Source organism: Catharus ustulatus, chromosome 11, assembly GCF_009819885.2.
Source record: "Catharus ustulatus isolate bCatUst1 chromosome 11, bCatUst1.pri.v2, whole genome shotgun sequence".
Lineage (NCBI taxonomy): Eukaryota > Metazoa > Chordata > Aves > Passeriformes > Turdidae > Catharus > Catharus ustulatus.
The window spans coordinates 21,522,915-21,539,850 of record NC_046231.1 but is presented as its reverse complement, the minus strand read 5'-3'; the positions used below and the strand labels follow the sequence as shown (position 1 = coordinate 21,539,850).

The 16,936-nt window shown below is 60.1% G+C and overlaps 2 protein-coding genes across 3 annotated transcripts in view; one reads left to right on the top strand and one right to left on the bottom strand.

The window, feature by feature from the left end:
- The first annotated feature begins 228 nt into the window (after positions 1–228).
- PSMD7 (proteasome 26S subunit, non-ATPase 7) lies at positions 229–3,698 on the top strand. The gene is made up of 7 exons (XM_033069450.1): positions 229–387; positions 904–995; positions 1,256–1,348; positions 1,822–1,919; positions 2,205–2,285; positions 2,994–3,085; positions 3,214–3,698. The coding sequence occupies exons 1-7, from the start codon at positions 314–316 to the stop codon at positions 3,650–3,652; spliced, it is 969 nt and encodes a 322-aa protein (XP_032925341.1). The 5' UTR covers positions 229–313; the 3' UTR covers positions 3,653–3,698.
- A 616-nt stretch (positions 3,699–4,314) lies between these two features.
- Positions 4,315–16,936, bottom strand: part of WWP2 (WW domain containing E3 ubiquitin protein ligase 2) — a 29,043-nt gene continuing 16,421 nt past the window's right edge. Inside the window, exons 9-24 of one of the 2 annotated variants that reach the window (XM_033069447.1) lie at positions 14,917–15,006; positions 14,468–14,642; positions 12,054–12,108; positions 10,696–10,777; positions 10,316–10,447; positions 10,099–10,177; positions 9,915–9,986; positions 9,695–9,783; positions 8,606–8,765; positions 7,553–7,686; positions 7,335–7,475; positions 6,738–6,858; positions 6,386–6,490; positions 6,203–6,299; positions 5,349–5,421; positions 4,315–5,233 (exon numbers count right to left, since the gene is read on the bottom strand). In XM_033069447.1, the coding sequence (XP_032925338.1) occupies positions 5,134–5,233; positions 5,349–5,421; positions 6,203–6,299; positions 6,386–6,490; positions 6,738–6,858; positions 7,335–7,475; positions 7,553–7,686; positions 8,606–8,765; positions 9,695–9,783; positions 9,915–9,986; positions 10,099–10,177; positions 10,316–10,447; positions 10,696–10,777; positions 12,054–12,108; positions 14,468–14,642; positions 14,917–15,006 (1,705 nt within the window). In that variant the 3' untranslated portion in view covers positions 4,315–5,133. The remainder of the gene's footprint in view (positions 5,234–5,348; positions 5,422–6,202; positions 6,300–6,385; positions 6,491–6,737; positions 6,859–7,334; positions 7,476–7,552; positions 7,687–8,605; positions 8,766–9,694; positions 9,784–9,914; positions 9,987–10,098; positions 10,178–10,315; positions 10,448–10,695; positions 10,778–12,053; positions 12,109–14,467; positions 14,643–14,916; positions 15,007–16,936) is intronic. The other variant, XM_033069448.1, reaches the window with a different exon arrangement.

Genomic DNA, 16,936 nt, shown 5'->3' with positions numbered 1-16,936 from the left:
AGATGGCGGCGGCGGTACCCTCCCAAGATGGCGTTGATACCTTCCCAATATGGCGCCTGTACCCTTCCAAAATGGCGAGTGTACCCTCCCAAGATGGCGACGTTACCTTCTCAGTATTGCCACGCCCCCACGTGACGAGTCCCCTCCCAAGATGGCCGCGGCCCCGCCCCCGCCGGCGGCCGGCCCCGCCCCGCGCGCTGCACGCCGGGCGCTCGGGGCGGGCTGAGGGCGCGGGGCCGGTCGGGCCTGGTGCGGGCGCGGGCGGTCGGAGCGAGCGGGGCCGGGCGCGGCCGGGCCGGGCAGGGCGGGCGCCATGCCGGAGCTGGCCGTGGACAGGGTGGTCGTGCACCCGCTGGTGCTGCTCAGCGTTGTGGATCACTTCAACAGGTGCGGCCGGGCGGGAGCGGCGCCGCGGCGCTGAGTCACGGCCGGGCCGGGAGCGGGGCCGGGCCGGGAGCGGGGCCGGGCCGGAGCGGGGCCCTGGAGGAGCCCGGGGCCGGGAGGGGACGCGGCGGAGCGGGAGGGCCCCGGGGCGGGGCGGGGGCCCGGTCCCTCCGGCACCCGGGTGATTCAGGCCTACCCGCGCTCCCTGCCCCGGTGCCGGCGGCTCTGGGGTCCGGAATGGAGCCCTGGCTGCCGGAGCGGCGTTCCCCGCTCTGCCGTGGGTCACACTGGGGTCTGTCGCTGCTCGCAGCCGCCGCCGGGTCCCGTCCCCCGCGGGTGCCCCCGGCCCTGGGGACAGGCTTTGGCACCGGACGCCCTTTTGTGGCTGTAAACACCAGCCGTGATACACAATCATAACCCCTGTCTTCCATCCCCGCTGTGTCACCTCCGACACGGCCTGGGGCCCCTTCTCCCTCCTCCCCGTTCCTGGCAGGGACTGACAGTTGTTTTTCCTTTCAGAATAGGAAAAGTGGGAAATCAGAAGCGAGTGGTTGGAGTGCTGCTGGGCTCCTGGCAGAAGAAGATCCTGGATGTGTCCAACAGTTTTGCAGGTGAGTTCAGGTGTCCTGCCCTTCTCCAAAGCCACTGAATTATTTAGTGTATGGATTGTGTTGGGGTTTTTGAAGAAACCCTTGATCTAACCTGTACAAATCACCCCATATCAAACAGCAAATGCAGACTGCTGTCGACACCCCTAAGTAAGCCTCACTCTCCTTTAGCAGCCAAAAATACCCAAACTCAGAGCATTTCAATAAACATTTTAATTCAGGAAGTTGGATTCTTAAACGCTGGTGTTTTGTTTTATTCCCAGTACCTTTTGATGAGGATGACAAGGATGATACTGTGTGGTTCCTGGACCATGACTACTTGGAGAACATGTATGGAATGTTTAAGAAGGTCAATGGTGAGTTGAGATCTGTCAGATGTGCTCCCAGAAACTTTCAGGGCTGTGGAAAAGGCAGTTCCTGTCAATCACAGAGTCCTTAAGGTTGGGAAAGACCTCTAAGATCATCGAGTCCACCCATCAGCCAGCAGCACCATGCTCTCCACTAACTGTGTCCCACACCCACGTAGTTTTGAACACTTCAGGGGTGGGACTTGCATCTCCAGATGTCAGAGGTGCAGGCTGTCCAACCCTGAGAGTGACACAATTAACACAGGCTGTTAATTACCCAGTGAAGGGGCCAGGAGAAGAGCTGTGGGTCAGGGTGATGAGTGAGTGTGGTCCCTGCTCAAGCCATGCCCTTGTCATCCACTGCCCTCTTCTCCACACAGATCAGACTCTCACCCTCACTCAGCCCACCCACTCTCTGCCCAGGTCTCTCTGCTGGGGTCTCCCCCTGGTTCTGACTCCAAATCTTTTCTGTTTTTGCTCAGCCAGAGAAAGAATCGTGGGGTGGTACCACACGGGCCCGAAGCTGCACAAGAACGACATTGCCATCAACGAACTGATGAAGAGATACTGCCCCAACTCTGTAAGTGAGGCCAGCTCTGGCCTCTGGGGTTGTTCTTCTCTCACCTTCCCTAGAAGGGGTGTCTGGGGAGCCTTGTCCCCCACCTTCTTTGCTGGTGACACAGCCTGGTGGCTGTAAAGTGTTTGAGGAACTGGGATCAGGAGTTTTTTGAATCATTGTCTCACTGCCTGAGGTTACCCCTCTGGGCACCTCGTGCTGGTGCAGAGGAGGGAAGAGCTGCCTTGGGTATTTTTTCTTACTCCTTGACCAAAATCCAGTTTTGTGCACGTTTTCTTTCTCCCCGAGGTGCTGGTGATCATTGATGTGAAGCCCAAGGACCTGGGGCTGCCCACAGAAGCCTACATCTCCGTGGAGGAGGTCCATGATGTGAGTGTTCACCCTGTGAGGTGTCACAGCCACGGCTGGGAGCACTTGGAGGCTGTCCCTCGTGGCTGTCCCTCGTGGCTGTCCCTCGTGGCTGTCCCTCGTGGCTGTCCCTCGTGGCTGTCCCTCGTGGCTGTCCCTCGTGGCTGTCCCTCGTGGCTGTCCCTCGTGGCTGTCCCTCGTGGCTGTCCCTCGTGGCTGTCCCTCGTGGCTGTCCCTCGTGGCTGTCACTGGCTGCAGGTGCTCCCAGCTGTGCCCAGTCATTGTGGGCCTGCCCTGAGCAGCTCCCTCCCCACTGAGCCCCATGCAGACAAACAACACCCAACAGTGAGTCACTGTAGCTGTTGCAATTTAATTAATTCTGGATGCATACAAAATATTGGGTCCCTTTTCCTCTCTGAGGCCTTCACTACAGAGCAGGAGCTACTCTCCCAAAATGCAACGAGGTTGGGAAGGGAGAAGTAATTGTGATATTTAGAAGTTCCATTGCTCCCCCCTGGGCACAGACCAGCAAAATGCAGAAATGGGAAGTTACCCAGAGCAGGAGATTGCTGGGGCAGTGGGTGACACTGATTGAATCAGGGACAGCCCAGCTGGAGAGCCAGAGCTGTTCCTCTCAGGTCCCTTGTGGCCTGTGTAGGGCTGCTTCTCTGCTTTCCTTGGTGCAGTCCCTCATGCCCTGGCTGAAATCCCGTTTGTGTGTCCCTTCAGGATGGCACCCCCACCTCCAAGACCTTTGAGCACGTCACGAGTGAGATCGGTGCCGAGGAGGCCGAGGAAGTGGGAGTGGAGCACCTGCTGAGGTGAGGGGCAGCTGTCCTGGGAGCCTGGATCCCACCAGCCCTCAGCCACCTCACTCAGGGCTGGAAGGGTCCCAAGGGATGGGGCCCAGCAGGGTGAGCTTCTAATCCCAACTCTCTCTGGGTTTCAGGGACATCAAGGACACCACGGTGGGCACGCTGTCCCAGCGGATCACTAACCAGGTCCATGGCTTGAAGGGACTGAACTCCAAACTTCTGGACATCAGGAGCTACCTAGAGAAAGTAGCCCTGGGCAAACTCCCCATCAACCACCAGATCATCTACCACCTCCAGGATGTCTTCAACCTGCTCCCAGATGTCAACCTGCAGGAGTTTGTCAAGGCCTTCTACCTGAAGACCAACGACCAGATGGTGGTGGTGTACCTGGCCTCGCTGATCCGCTCCGTTGTGGCCCTGCACAACCTCATCAACAACAAGATTGCCAACAGGGATGCGGAGAAGAAGGAAGGACAGGAAAAAGAAGAAAGTAAAAAGGAGAGGAAAGATGAGAAGGAGAAGGACAAAGAGAAGAGTGATGGCAAGAAAGAGGAGAAAAAGGAGAAAAAGTAAAAGGTGTAGTTTTTTTATTTGTAAATTAAAAATCTTGTAAACTAAATCCCTGGTGCTGGGGTCTTGTGTGTTGTGCTCAGCACTGTGCTCCTCCTCACCTTGGCAGGTGTGGGGGAGCCATGGGCAGCCTTTTGATTTGATTATACTGTTACCAGAACTTCTCCTTCCCCCAGCGTGACTTTGGGGGTGTTGAGGCCTTGGCTCATGCACACTGTGCTCTTATTAACCATATCCCCTGTTCAGGGCTAATCCTTTGCCCTCAGCCACTTCTGTGCCCCACAGCCATCCCTGTGTTTAACTGGCTCTGTCCCTCGGCCCCTCGGGGTGTGGCACAGCTGGGACGTTGTCACTGCTGTCACAGCTCTGTGCCAGCAAGGCCCCAGCCCCTCCCTGGGGACAGCACTGTCACCCCTGGCCAGCACCAGCAGCTCTAGGGGCTGCAGGAGGCTGTAAGCCCGGGGAGGCACTGAGGCCACCACCACTGACACAGAGCAGGCAGGGACAAAACCCGTGGGATTTGTGATCCCAGGCTGAGCTCCGGCTGTGCCATCATGGCCCTGGAGCCCCCCAGCCCTGCACAGACCCCACCCTGGAGCCATCCACTGAGCCAGGGCAGGCACAGACAGCCCTGGGACACACAGGGAGCCGGACACAGGCACAGCTCGGCAGCTGCTTTGTCGTTTATTGCACACGAAGCCGCGCGGGGCCGTGCAGAACCGGCCGTTCCCAGCCCGGAGCCTTGCGGGGTCCTGTCTCCACAGGACACAGGGACACCAGCTCTGTCACCTGCACACACTGCCAGGGACACATCCAGCTGATCCTGCCCTCGCTGCAGCAGAGGGAGCACAGGAGCGTGGGCAGAAGCCAGGATCCGAGCGAAGGCCGGCAGGGCCCGGAGCCCCCGGGGCTGCTGCGGAGCACCAGCTCCGAGCAGAAACCACATCACTTAAATAAAACTGCCCAGGGGCCACGGGCTGCACAGTGGGACACGCTTAGCTGGCTCCAGTGGCTGCAGGGCTGGCCTGGGAAGGGGCTGTCCTGGTGCTCAGATGGTGCCCAAAAGCCTCAGAAGCATCGTCCTGGGGGTCCCTGTCACTGCTGCTGAATGCTGGGTGCAGGAGGGGGCCCAGAAGTCAATGTGAGAGCCACTTTCCCCCTCACTTGCCATGACCAAAATGCCATGAAAAGGCAGAAAACATGAGGGGGAAGAAGAGCCTCTACCAAACACGTAACTGTGTCTGGTGGGGGGTGCAGGGAGCCCCAGTGCCCCCTGTGCTGTCCCAGCCCTCGCAAGCCAAGCCCTTGTGTCCTGTCCATCACAGCTCGGATTTCCTTAGGGAGGGAAGCAGTGCCCGTTCCCCCAGGGCCGTGTCAGTGCAGAGCTCGCCCAGGAACAGGAGCCACAGTGTCCAGAGGGGCCTGGGCACATCCCAGGGAAGGCTGGGCCCTGGGCAGCGCTCTGGGAACGCCCCACAGCTCCATCACTCCTGTCCAAACCCTTCCGTCTCCTCGATGGCGTAAAGCAGCTTCTCCTTCAGCTGTTCATAGCTCTTGTAGGGAGGGAGATCCAGGCGGTTGAAGCTGGGGACAGAGCAGAGGCTGAGGCACGCCAGGAACAGCAGTTCCATCCCCTGCAGCCCCACAGAGTTCCCCATGGCCCCACATCCTCTGGCCAGGCCAAGGGACAGTCACTTACCATGTATGGCTCCGTGGCAGCCACGTCTCTTTGCCAACTTTATCGATGCAGAATTTCTGGGGCCCGTTGCTGCCTGTTAATGACAAGCACAGCAAAGCTCTTTACACAGGCAGGAGCTGAAAAAGAAACCCCTCCCACACACACTGAGATCCACCATCACGGCCCTGCGATCCCAGGGTCACACAGGGCGTAAATCCATGGCATCAATCCCTGCCTGGTTGCAAAAAGGATGTTCAAAAAACAAAGGAGAAAGCAAAAAGCAGATTCTCAGCACAGAGGGGCAAGAGCAGCATCTCTGAGCATGATGGTTCCACAGCAAGTGCTAAAACTTATTGATCTGTAAACCCTCAGGATTGTGTGAGTCCGTCTATCCAAGAGTTTTAAAGGACCTGGCACAGGAAGTCTGAGTCACCGAGGTGGCTTTTTAACACATTGGGAATGCTGGAGAGGTTCCAGGGGGTGGAAAAAGCTAATACACCAGAGAGAACTGAGTGGGTTAAGCAAGCTGGTCGGCTTGACACGAACGCCAGGAAAGTCAGGGAAAGGCTGGTATAGGCCCCAAAAAGCAGTAAATTATAGAATGAATGGAACCACACTACGCTTTTCTGAAAAAGAGCCTTTGTGCACAAGAATCAAAATTGAATCAGAAACCCAATCTCATTCAGACTGAGATCACAAACCAGTCCCACAAAGTTAACCCTGGCAGGATGGTCCCGGCCAAAGAACGTGTCTGGAAACGGCACAGCACCAGCTGGATCACTGATCACTGTGCTCAGCCTTCCTGCTCACGTGCTGCCTGTGCTCTGTGTGGGGACAGGGACAGGAAGGTGCCAGCCCTGCTCCCCAGGACACACCGATGAGCTCAGCAAAGCCCCCGACGGGCAGGCGGCAGGTCCCTGTCACAAACTGCAGCAGCCGGATCCTCTTCTCGTTGTCCATCTCCTTCACCACCTGCAGCAGGAACACAGCAGCTCAGTGGGACCCTGGCCCCATCCTGCAGGATGGCTCCCCCTGCCCTCAGCTGAGCTCACACTGACCTGCCAGAACCACTGGATCTGTTTGCTGTTCTTGGTGTAGTGCCTGTAGATGGTGTTTTTCTGCCAGTCGTTCATGTCGATCTCCTGCATCCCGCACAGCATCAGCTGGGGACAGGGGACACTCAGCAGGGGACAGATGGGGCCCTGCACCCACACCAACCCCTCTGGTGCCAGCCTTCACCTGGCCCGGGCACCAGCACTGAGGTGTCTGGCATGAACTCCTCCCATCCAACAGGATGGACCAACGAGCCACCCCCAGACCCAACACCTGGGGCTGTACCCTCATCAGCAGAGCATGAGCAGGGTCACCATGTCCCTTCCCACCACATCCCCAGCCCAGGTGCCAGCTCACCTCCAGCTCCTTCTCGTCGAAGTAGCGCAGCCACTCCAGCGGCACCACCTCGTTGAAGCCGTCCAGGAACGCCTTGGTCTGCTCCTCCACGCCCCGGGTGAACCTCCAGTCTGTCAGCAGCCTGGGGAGGCACACAGGGTCAGCACACAGCCAGCACTGCTGGCCTGGCACAGGGAAACCCCAGGATCCTCCCACCAGCAGGGAATGGGAGAGGGGCTCCCCCCAGTTCCCACTGGTGGGTTTCTGTCTCTGCCCCCAAACCCATGAGCAGCATTCAGCCCTGGGAGCGGCCTTAGGATGTGCAAACCACATCCCCTGGCTGGAGCTGAGCTGGCCCTGGCAGCCCCCAGGCAGGCAGGGGGAACAGCCGTGGGACAGGAGAGCCTCAGCCTCTCTCCCCTCTCCTTTTTCCTGAAAGTACTGGCAACTGCCCAGCCCGCAGCAATCCAGACCGCAGCAGAGCTCGGCCGGCCGCGCCAGCCCGGGCTTGTCACAGCCACGTAGCCCAGGGAAGCGGCCACGTCCCAGGCCCCACGGTCCCACCCCTGCAGCCACTGGGGGCGGGTGCCTGACAGGACCCCTGGGACAGCCACTCACATGATGTACTCCTCCTTGTTCTCCTCCGTCACACGGATGCTCTCACCACCCTCCTTCAGCTCGTGGGTGGTCACCTTGCCCAGGATCTCCATGTCCTGGATGAAGTACAGCTCCAGGCCGCACTCCTCCAGGCTGTTCTCCCTGTGGGGGACACCAGGATGTGATTCCTGACCCAGCAGCAGTGAGGGGCTGTGGGGAGAGCTCTGTAGGGCACTCACTTGGTCCAGACAATGGAGTTGTAGAACTCGGGGTCGATGGACTCCAGGTCCTTCAGCGTCGGGCGCTTGTTCAGCATCCGTTTGTAGAAGGGCAGCGTGAAGCCGGTGTCGATGAACTTCCCGTGGTACAGAGCCTGTGGCAGGGCAGGGAGGGGACACCAGCTCACGGGGGAGCCTGGGACGCAGCCCTGGGGCAGGACAATGCTCCACCCTGGGGCAGCCACAAGGGACTCATTCAGGGGTTCCTGAGCCGTGGCACTCGCTCCTGGCTGGCACACGGAGAGGGGAAGGTGCCCCAACAGCACTCCCCAGGCCCGGTGGGCTGCAGCCCCTCTCCCTCCCCACTGCAAATTCCACTGCATCTCCCTCTCCCCTCACAGCTCTATTAAGAGCACTTGTTTAAACAGAGCTGTGCTGTGGCTTCCCTGAATCCCTGGCTTCCAGGAGCCCCGAGGCAAAGGCAGCCAAAAATAATGCAGACGCTTGTCTAGAACGGCCCAGCGGTGAGTAATAGTCTGGGGTTTTATTGGTATCCTGCGAGGCGGGGCAGGGCAGGGCAGGACAGCGGGGCCGGAGCCGCCCCCGCACACCCGTGGGGCTGCGGGCCAGGGACCCTTCCCCGGGCTCAGGGAGCCCCCCTGCCAGCCCGGCCACACCGGCCTTGAGCAATCCCAGACGAACGGGAGGAGCTGCTCTGGAGCTTGGGCAGCTGGAAAATCTCACACTGCTGGGACTAAAAATAGTCCCTGGAGCTGCAGACCCGACAGCACCTGGGGTGACAGCCAAAGACCTGGAGCCATCCATCCCTGCCACAACGCCTGGGAAACCAGGTCTGCTCTGGCCCCACAGCCGTTCCTGGGATTTAAAATGCATCACCCCACAGCACACCCTTGAAAGCCCATCTCCCACTGACCCACTGGGCAAAAAGGGGCTCAGGGTGAGCAGCAGGGCCGAGCCCAGCACAGCCGTGGCACATCGAGCTGCCCCTTGCCCTGCTGACCACCCTGTCCCCCTGCTGACCACCAAGCCCCGGAGCCAACCCCGGGCTCTCACCATGGCGATGAAGCGGCCGATGAAGCGGAAGTAGGTGAGGTGGTCGGGGTTGATGGAGGAGGCAGGGTTGATCTGCAGGCAGTAGTTGTTCTTGCCTGCATACTCGAAGAGGCAGTACATGGGGTTGAGCACCTCGTGGGACAGCAGGAAGAACCATTCCCTGAGATGAGACAAGGGGAGTGTGGTGACAAGCAGCTCAGGGAGGGGACAGTGTGTCCCTGCCCCAAGAGGTGCCACCTCCTCAGGGTGCCCGGCAGGTGTTGGCACTGGTGTGGCTGGGGAGGTTGCTCCCCATCAGGAACCTCGGAAAGTGCCACACACGGTCCCAGCTGTGTCCCCCACACCCCCCAGTGCACCCAACCCCTCTGCACGCTGCCCCAGAGCCCCACGCCAAGCTGGGGACAGCACCATCCTGGCTGTGCTCCCCCGGCCGTGCAGGCAGACAGGAATCCTCAGACGTGGAGGCAGCCCCGGCATCCCGTCCGTGGTTCTACCCTGTGGTAGAACAGCATGACGTAACCTACCATAGGGTAAAACCACTGGCAGGACACAGAGAGAGCTGGAGCAGCAGCAGGAGCCGGGGTAGCAGCCCCACCAAGGGCACCAGGCGAGCGTGGGGCGGCAGCGGGCAGGGACACGCCAACCCAGCCCCAAGGAGATGTCCCAGGTGAGCCAGAGGGGGCTCACAGGGACACAGCATCCCCTCCAGCCAAGCCACAGCCCTGCGGTAACACCATCCCAGGGCAGCAGCAGAGCTGCAGAAACCACATCACACCCTGTCTGCCCAGCACACACTGACTGTCTGGGAGCACCAGGACTGTTTGCTGCAGGGAGACAAGGCCACTCAGCCCATCGCCCCCACACCTGGGGACAGCAGAGGAGCCCCAGCTGGGTCCCCTGTGCTCTCACTGCCAGGGCCAGGCTGGTGCAATGCCTTCAGGGTGTTCCACCACTCCTAAAACCCAGTTTCCCATTTGAATGCCCCTGGACTTCTCTGCTCAAGGGCTGGGAGCCCCGAGTGCAGCTGCCTTACGCCTGTGCTGCCCACAGGACACAGGGTACAGGCAGGGCATGGCATGTCACGCTCACCTGGCAATGCCACCGTAGTCCAGGCCCTCCTCCCCTCGCATGATGATGTACAGCCGGCGCCGCAGGTCGTACGGTTTCATGTTCATGATCTGGGGACGAGGAGCAGGGCAGTGTCACCATGGCTGGGGCCAGCTCCCCTGCTGCCCAGCTCCCCTCCTGCCCAGCTCCCCTCCTGCCCAGCTCCCCTCTGCCTGGCTCCCCAGCCCCAGCACCTCCCTACCTGCTGGAAGGAGTCCTCGAAGAGCGTCTGCCGAGACACGCTGATCTTCACATGGCTGGGCAGCGCGTTCGACTGCAAACCAGGCAAAGGCAGGGGGCTGTGTGAGGCTGGCACAGCTCTCCTCACCCACACTGCCCACAGGGCTCAGGGCACCCACACAGCTGCCCACAGCCGCTCTACTCACGTGGCAGAGGAAGCGGAACTGGTGGTATTTCCAGCGAAAGCTCCGGTCGTACGCGCCCGGGGAGCCGCCGTGCTTGCTCCTGCCAAAGCAGCAGGGCCTCAGTCACACCCCCTGCCCCAAGCACCCCCAGTGACCAGCCAGGAGGGATGAGGTCCCTGGGGTGCAGCTCTCCTCTGTCAGAGCCCACAGGAGCCCTCAGACCCAGCTTGGGGCTCACCCAGACTCGAAGCCGGGGCGCGGGTCCTTGAAGGTGGTGGTGCGGGTGTTGTGGTCCACGAAGTACCGCACGCTCTCGTTCGTGTACTTCATCTCCCAGCCCGGCGGCAGCGGCGGCTCCTGGATCATCCTGCTGGCAAGGAAGGGCTCACCATACAGTCCCCCCCTCAACTACAGCTCTGTGTCAGGCAAAGGGAGGATTCATGGCATGGGACTGGCGAGCAACTGTCTACACCCCAGGAGAGGAGTCCTGCCTGGGCAGCACTCTGGTCATGGCCCTGTCAGAGCTTCACTGTCCCTCTGTGGGACACACGGCCCCAGGGCAGCCCAGGTCCCTGGAGAACTGCACCTCCCCAAACCCTGCTCCCCCATGGCCCCTACCCCTGAGTGCGAGGGTCTTCCCACTGCGTGGTCCGGGTGTTGTGGTTCACGTAATACACTCGCCCATTGTCCTGTCTCTTCTCTAGGAGAAAAGGGAGAGGAAGCGTTAGCTGGGGTCCTGGGAACAGCCCTCCCCTTCCCAGCTCACAGGAAATGTCAGCTCCCCCATTCCACCTCACTGGGAAAAGGCAGGATAAACCCCACATTCCTTCCGCGTGCCCGAGCTGCCTCAGCCTGGCAGTGCCAGCGTGCAGGAGGTGCCACTGCACAGCCAGGCCAGCACAGGGGCTGTGCCCAGCCACACACCCCTGTGGCACACACACAGCCCCACCTGGCACTGTCCCTCCACACGGATCCACAGGTGCTTCCCCAGACTGCCTGCATTGCTCCAGTGCACACATGTGAACACACACACCCTCCCTGTGCTGCACACAGGCACAGAACAGCTCCAGCACACACTCCAGGCACCCTGCACACACCCCCTGCCTCCCCAGCCCTGTGTCTGCCCCACACCTCCTCCTCCTCCATGTGCACTGTCACTCCCACATGCCCAGCCCTGCAGCCAGGGACACTTTGTCACCTCTCTGCCACTCTTGTAGCCAGTGCCAGCCCCTTGCTCCATCTCACTCCTGGACTCCTGGCCAGGACTGCATCCATCCCAAGGACCCCCACACCCCAGGGTGCAGAGCTGTGCCTCCCCACCCTGCCCAGCTGGCACTGGGGATGGGTCCCTTCTCCTTGCTGATGGCAGGTGGGACACCCAGCAAGATCTCCACCAGCACCCCCATCAAGACACTGCCCCTGCAGACTGCCTGAGCAGCCTTGGCCCCTCAATCCTGCTCCAAGCCCCCACAATTTTAACCCTTCTCCTGCTCTCTCTGGCACAGCACAGCCCAGCTGCACCCACAAGCATTCCAGCCCTCCCTTTCCAGGGATGCTCTTGCCATGGAGAGGATCTCTGTCCTGGGGGTGGCACAGGGACTTTTCAAAATGTCCCAGCACACAATGCTTGGGCCATGTGGGGATGACCAGCAAGGACTTTGATCCCCAAGCTGGGGAACTTCCCCAATCCAAAGAACAATCACAAGCACTTCTGCATTCAGCAGCTGAGAGAGGCTGGGAACTCCTCCAAGAGAAGGAGAGAAAAGGGGGAAAAAAGCTGAATTTCACACGAGAGATTGTGCTAGTCACAGGCAGAGTCAGCCCCACGTGCAGCTGAGCACAGGCAGCGCTGGCCCCAGGGCCACCCAGCCATGCCAGGGAAGGGAGCCGCTGGCAGCACGGTGCTCCAGGGTCCTGCGGGTGACAGGAGTGTCCCCTGGGGCCATGCAGGGCAGGTGAGGCAGTGCAGTACTTACCCCAGCCGGGAGGAAGGGGCCCCAGAGGATCATTGTCAGACGGGGCTCCGGAGGACTAGAGACAACAGAGAGAGCAAAAACACGGAATAAACCCCAGAGCCAGGATGGCTGGGAGGAGCAGAACATAGAGGTGAGCCAGCCAGCCCCGCTTCCACTTGCCTCTCCTTGGCCCACAGCTCCCAGAGAACTAAAAAAAACCTTGCACACTCAAGGGGAGTTAAAAAAAGAAACAAAAAAAAAGGAAAAAAAAAAAAAAAGAGCAAATTAAAAAAAAAAAAAAGATTAAAAAAAAGCAGCCCAAAAGCTCAGCCCGAGCAGGGGCTGGGGCAGCCAGGGGCAGCGGGGCAGGGGCAGGGGCTGTGCCGGCCCAGGGCAGCAGCACCGGCCCGGAGGGCTCCGGACGTGCGCGGCTGCTCGGCGTCCCCTCCACATACACCTCCAGCCTCCTCCAAGAACCACACACAAGAGGGGAAAAAATATCGCAGGCCTTTCCAATGAAATCATTCCCACAAGCGCTGTCCACGCCCCGTGCTTCCTGGCGGGATGGTGGCCCCCTCCTCCGCGGGCAGGGCTGGTGCGGGATGCGCTGCACTGAGCCCGCATTCAGCCCCGCACAAAGCTCCTTTCTCCCCAGCCCGGTGGGTGCGAACCCCCTGCCCAGCTACACTGGGCTCCCTGGGCACGGAGGGTCCCCGGAGTCCAGGGTAGGAGGGGGCTTTTAATGGTTAAATAAGAAATGCATCGTTCCCCAAAAGGTAAAAACCCATCTGCTGGAGGGGGGCTGTGTCCCAGCTCCCCGTGCTGGGATGGATCCCAGGTACCCTGGGCTCAGGGAATGCCACCCACAGCCAGAGCCAGCCCTCTGCTGGAACTGGGGCAGCGCCAGTGCCCCCCACTCCCACCAAGGCACCAAAACCTGTGTGGGCACAGCTGAGGGCAGCCCAGCACCCCGGGGATGGCCTGGCACGGTCTGAGCCCCTCTGAGCTTTGTCTCTTGTGCCTGCCCCCTGTGCATGGCCAGCACAGCTCGGACTTGGGGCAGGGTCCATCCCTCCCCTCAGGACAGGCTGCCCACGCACATGACCAAGTCGTGTCCAGGGGTGTCACCTCAAAACTGCCAATTCAAGCCACCAGGGCAGAGCTCCTGCAGCTCCCCCCAGCCCCTGGGAACAACCTGGCCCCTGTGCCAGAGACCCTTTGTGCAACTGGGGCATCTGCTGGGAGAGTGGTGCCAGGCTTCACCTGAGCCCCCCAGGCTGTGCCTCTCCCAGCTCAGCCCCTCTGCTCATCAGCCCCCACTGTCCCCTCCAGCAAGGACCACAGAGGGATGCTGGGGGGCAGGAGGCAGAGCAGGGGCCATCACTGCTGGCAGCAGAGCTCCAAACAGAAAGTACAATCGTTTCATCAGGCTAAATTTGGAGCCCGAGTCCCTCCCTCGGCAGAGCGCAGCCAGGGCGAGTCGCACGGCGCTGGAGCAGCTCCAGGGCTGGCGCTGGCAGGGAGAGAGGGACGGGCCAGGAGCCCTGCAGGGCACGGGGGGAGCCCCTCCAGCACAGTGCTGGGGATCCAGCTCGGCCTGTGAGGCTTGGAAGGGTTCAGAGACATCCAGGGAGGGACAGGCGAGGGGAGGAGAGGGGCTGAGCTGCTCTCACAGCCCCAGGGGTGGCCCCAGTTGTGTCCCACACAGAATGGACTCTGCATTACACCCCCTCCCAGAGAGCAGCCGAGCTCCTTGATGGAGCCCTGAGCTCACCCCAGGTCCAGCTGGGACTCCTGGCTTTCTCTGAGGAGATAAAAGAAGCTGGTCCCTGTATGCTGCCCACCTTCCCTCCACACCTGTTCACCTGCCTCTGGCACCAGTGCAGTTCCACCACTGCATGAGGCCAGATTGCTGCTCCTTCCCTGCACTCTCTGGTCCCTGGCTCCTGCTGCCCTTTCCACTTGCACCCAGGACCCAGCCACGCTGTCCTCAGCCCAACAGAGACCTGGGAAGGGATGAGCTCAGGTCCCAGAGCCTCCTGTCCCGTTACACTCCAGGCTGCCACAGCTCCCTCAGCTCTGACAGCAGGTTCTGCAGCCCCACAGGTCAGCAGCAAGGCTTGTCTGATGGGAGCCACAGGAGAATGTGTGGCTGGCCACACTGGCACTGGAGAAACCTTGGGGACAGGCTGCTGAGGGACACCTCCACCCTTCAGGGCCATGCAAGCTGGTTTATAAAAAGCAAGTCACTCCCCCAAAGCCTCTGCAGGCAGCTGACGAGTTTGTGAGCTCCCACCCATGCTGTGAGCTGGCACAGACCCCACACAGCCCAGCAAGCACCCTCCCACACTCCATGGCTCCTGGGCAGCCCTGGTGACACCAGCCAGGTGAGACCAGCCAGGTGAGACCCTGCCACTGCCACACCCAGCTCTCACCTGGTACAGGAACCTCTGGCTGAACTGCTGCATGGCCCCTTGCAGCTGGTTGCGCTGCGACTGCCACTGCTCGTAGTTCCTGACGTACTCGGCCGTGGGGCGCTGCCACGTGGTGGTCCTGGTGTTGTGGTCCACGTAGTAATACCTGCCCCGAGGATCCACGCGCTTCTCCCACCTGCAGGCACCCAAGGAAGCTGTCAGTGTGTGTCTCACACTGCTTGGGGTGACTGACACCCTCTGACCTGAGGGCTCCGTGCCCAGCTCCAGCACAAGCACTGCTTTCACACCTCAAGGGGCTCTTTTCCATCAAAAGGAAATACAAAGGGTAAGTAACTCTTGGAGTAGCTCCTGCAAGGGCACACGAAGCCTGGCAGGATGCTGGGACACCACTGGAGCTCCCACCAGTGGATCTCTGACCAAGCCAAGGCCTGGAGCCCCGAGCCCCTTACCCTGGAGGAAGGGGTCTCTCCCACGTCGTGGTCTTGTTGTTGTGGTCTACATAGTAGACTCTTCCATTCGGCAGCTCCCGCTGCTCCCACCTGCAACAAAAGTAAAGTCTGAGGCAGGTGATTCTTGCTGTCACCAAGAACATCCAGAGAGCTGCCCCTGGTGGGTCAGGGAGCCCAGCCCCTCACACCCTTGCCATTCCAACCTTTATTTGACAGCTCTGTGTGGCAGCTACTGGGCCTCCCAGATGGAGACTGGGAGAGGGGCTGCAGCACTCTGCTTCCTCAGCAGGCACAACTGGAGCATAAATTCCTAATTTCCCCCAGAAAGGTCGGCATAGGATTTCAAATAGGGTCAGTTTTATGCCCTGTGTTTCTGATGTTTTTGTTTGGTTTCTCTTAATACATCTTCAAAGGGTTGTGTTTGAGTTTGGGCTGGGGCTGGGTTCTCTCCCTGGCAGCCCTGGGCTTGCTGCTGACAGCTGTGGCTTAAACCCACGTGTGGCCACGGCACTGGGGCTGGGGTGGCCCTGAGGACAGCCCGGGTGACAGCGAGCCTGGCTTTACAGGGCCACACTGCAACCATTCTCTGTGTGAATTCATTCATGAATTTACCCTGGCAAAGGTAAATGCTCTGTGGAGCCCGTGCCTTCTTGTCAGCTTTTATCCTGCAGCAGAGGAGGCGAGCCAGCAGCTGCTGACAGATAAAGTGTTCTCCTGCCACACTTCTGCTCCCACAGGCCTCCCTCCCCATTCAATCATCTGTCTCAATTAATCACCACAAAAAGCTCGAGGAAATTAATACACCAGTTTCTGTGTGACAGCAAGGGAGCCAGCCCAGGCTGGCAGGGAGGAGGCAGCCCTGGGGATGGAGCTGCTCTGAGTGCTGGGGCTCCACAGCCTGGGCTCATCCCAGCTCAGCCCCACAGCTCCAGGGACAGCAGTGCCATCGGTGACCTCCCCACAGCCACACCTGCCCTGCAGCCTCTGTGCAGCCAGTGTAACACCTGCACGTGTTGCTTCCAGTCAGCAGCACTGAACAGGTCAGAGACACCAGTGGGTGCCCCTGAGGGACAGTCCAAGGCTGCTGTGCCCCTGCACCACAAGGGTGAGGGGCTGCCAAGGCTGACCCTGCCTGGTTTCCTGGGCACAAACCATGAACTTGGTGCTTCATGAGCATAAAAGCACCAGGACAAGTAAAACAAGAGTGAAATCTCTAAAAACAAAATCAGCACAGATGGGGTATTCCAAGATATGAGCAGGTCTACCCCATGAGAAGGATGGCAGAAGGTTCCAGGCACTTTTAGGGCAGTGGAATTGCCCTGGACAGCTCCTCCAGTCTCATTAACAGATTGCCTGATCCATACAGCTCTGAGGATTTGGAAGGTATCATTCCTGTGGCTAGAGACCACAATTCCCATGATGAGAATTCCTCCAGGTTTCTGGATCCCTCTGGGTGCCCTCATGACTGCAAAGATCCACGTGGGACTGGGGAGAGCTGCTGGTGGTGGCAGCTACTGCCTGATGTCCCCTGTCCCCACCTCACCCCCTGTAAAAACACTAATGAGCTCAAACTCCCCAGCAGCAGCTCCTGGGTGATGTGAGGAGTGAATCTGCCGAGGGCTGGCAGATTCCAGTGAGTCACCACCGGTGGTGATGCACCATGGTTACTGCTGCCACACAGAGATGGGGACGCTGGGGACAACCCATCCTTGCTCAGACCACCTTGCCCAGCTCCACAAGGCCCCCAGCATGGGAGATCCAAGGTTTTGGGAGCACTGGGTGGTGGGAGCTCTCCCCACAAGCACCACACTGCAACCACAAAGCACCCAACACCCAGGCCCTGCCAGCTCTCCTCCAGCTGCCCACAGGCTGATGATGGCCACGGATGCAGGGAGCCACAGGCACTGGGAAGTGGCAGAGCTGAGGCAACCGTGCAGTCCAAACAAAACGCCCTCCTTACGTAAGAAACCACAGCCCGTGGGTCCTGCCAGGCTGCATAAAGCACCTCTTTGTGCGGGCA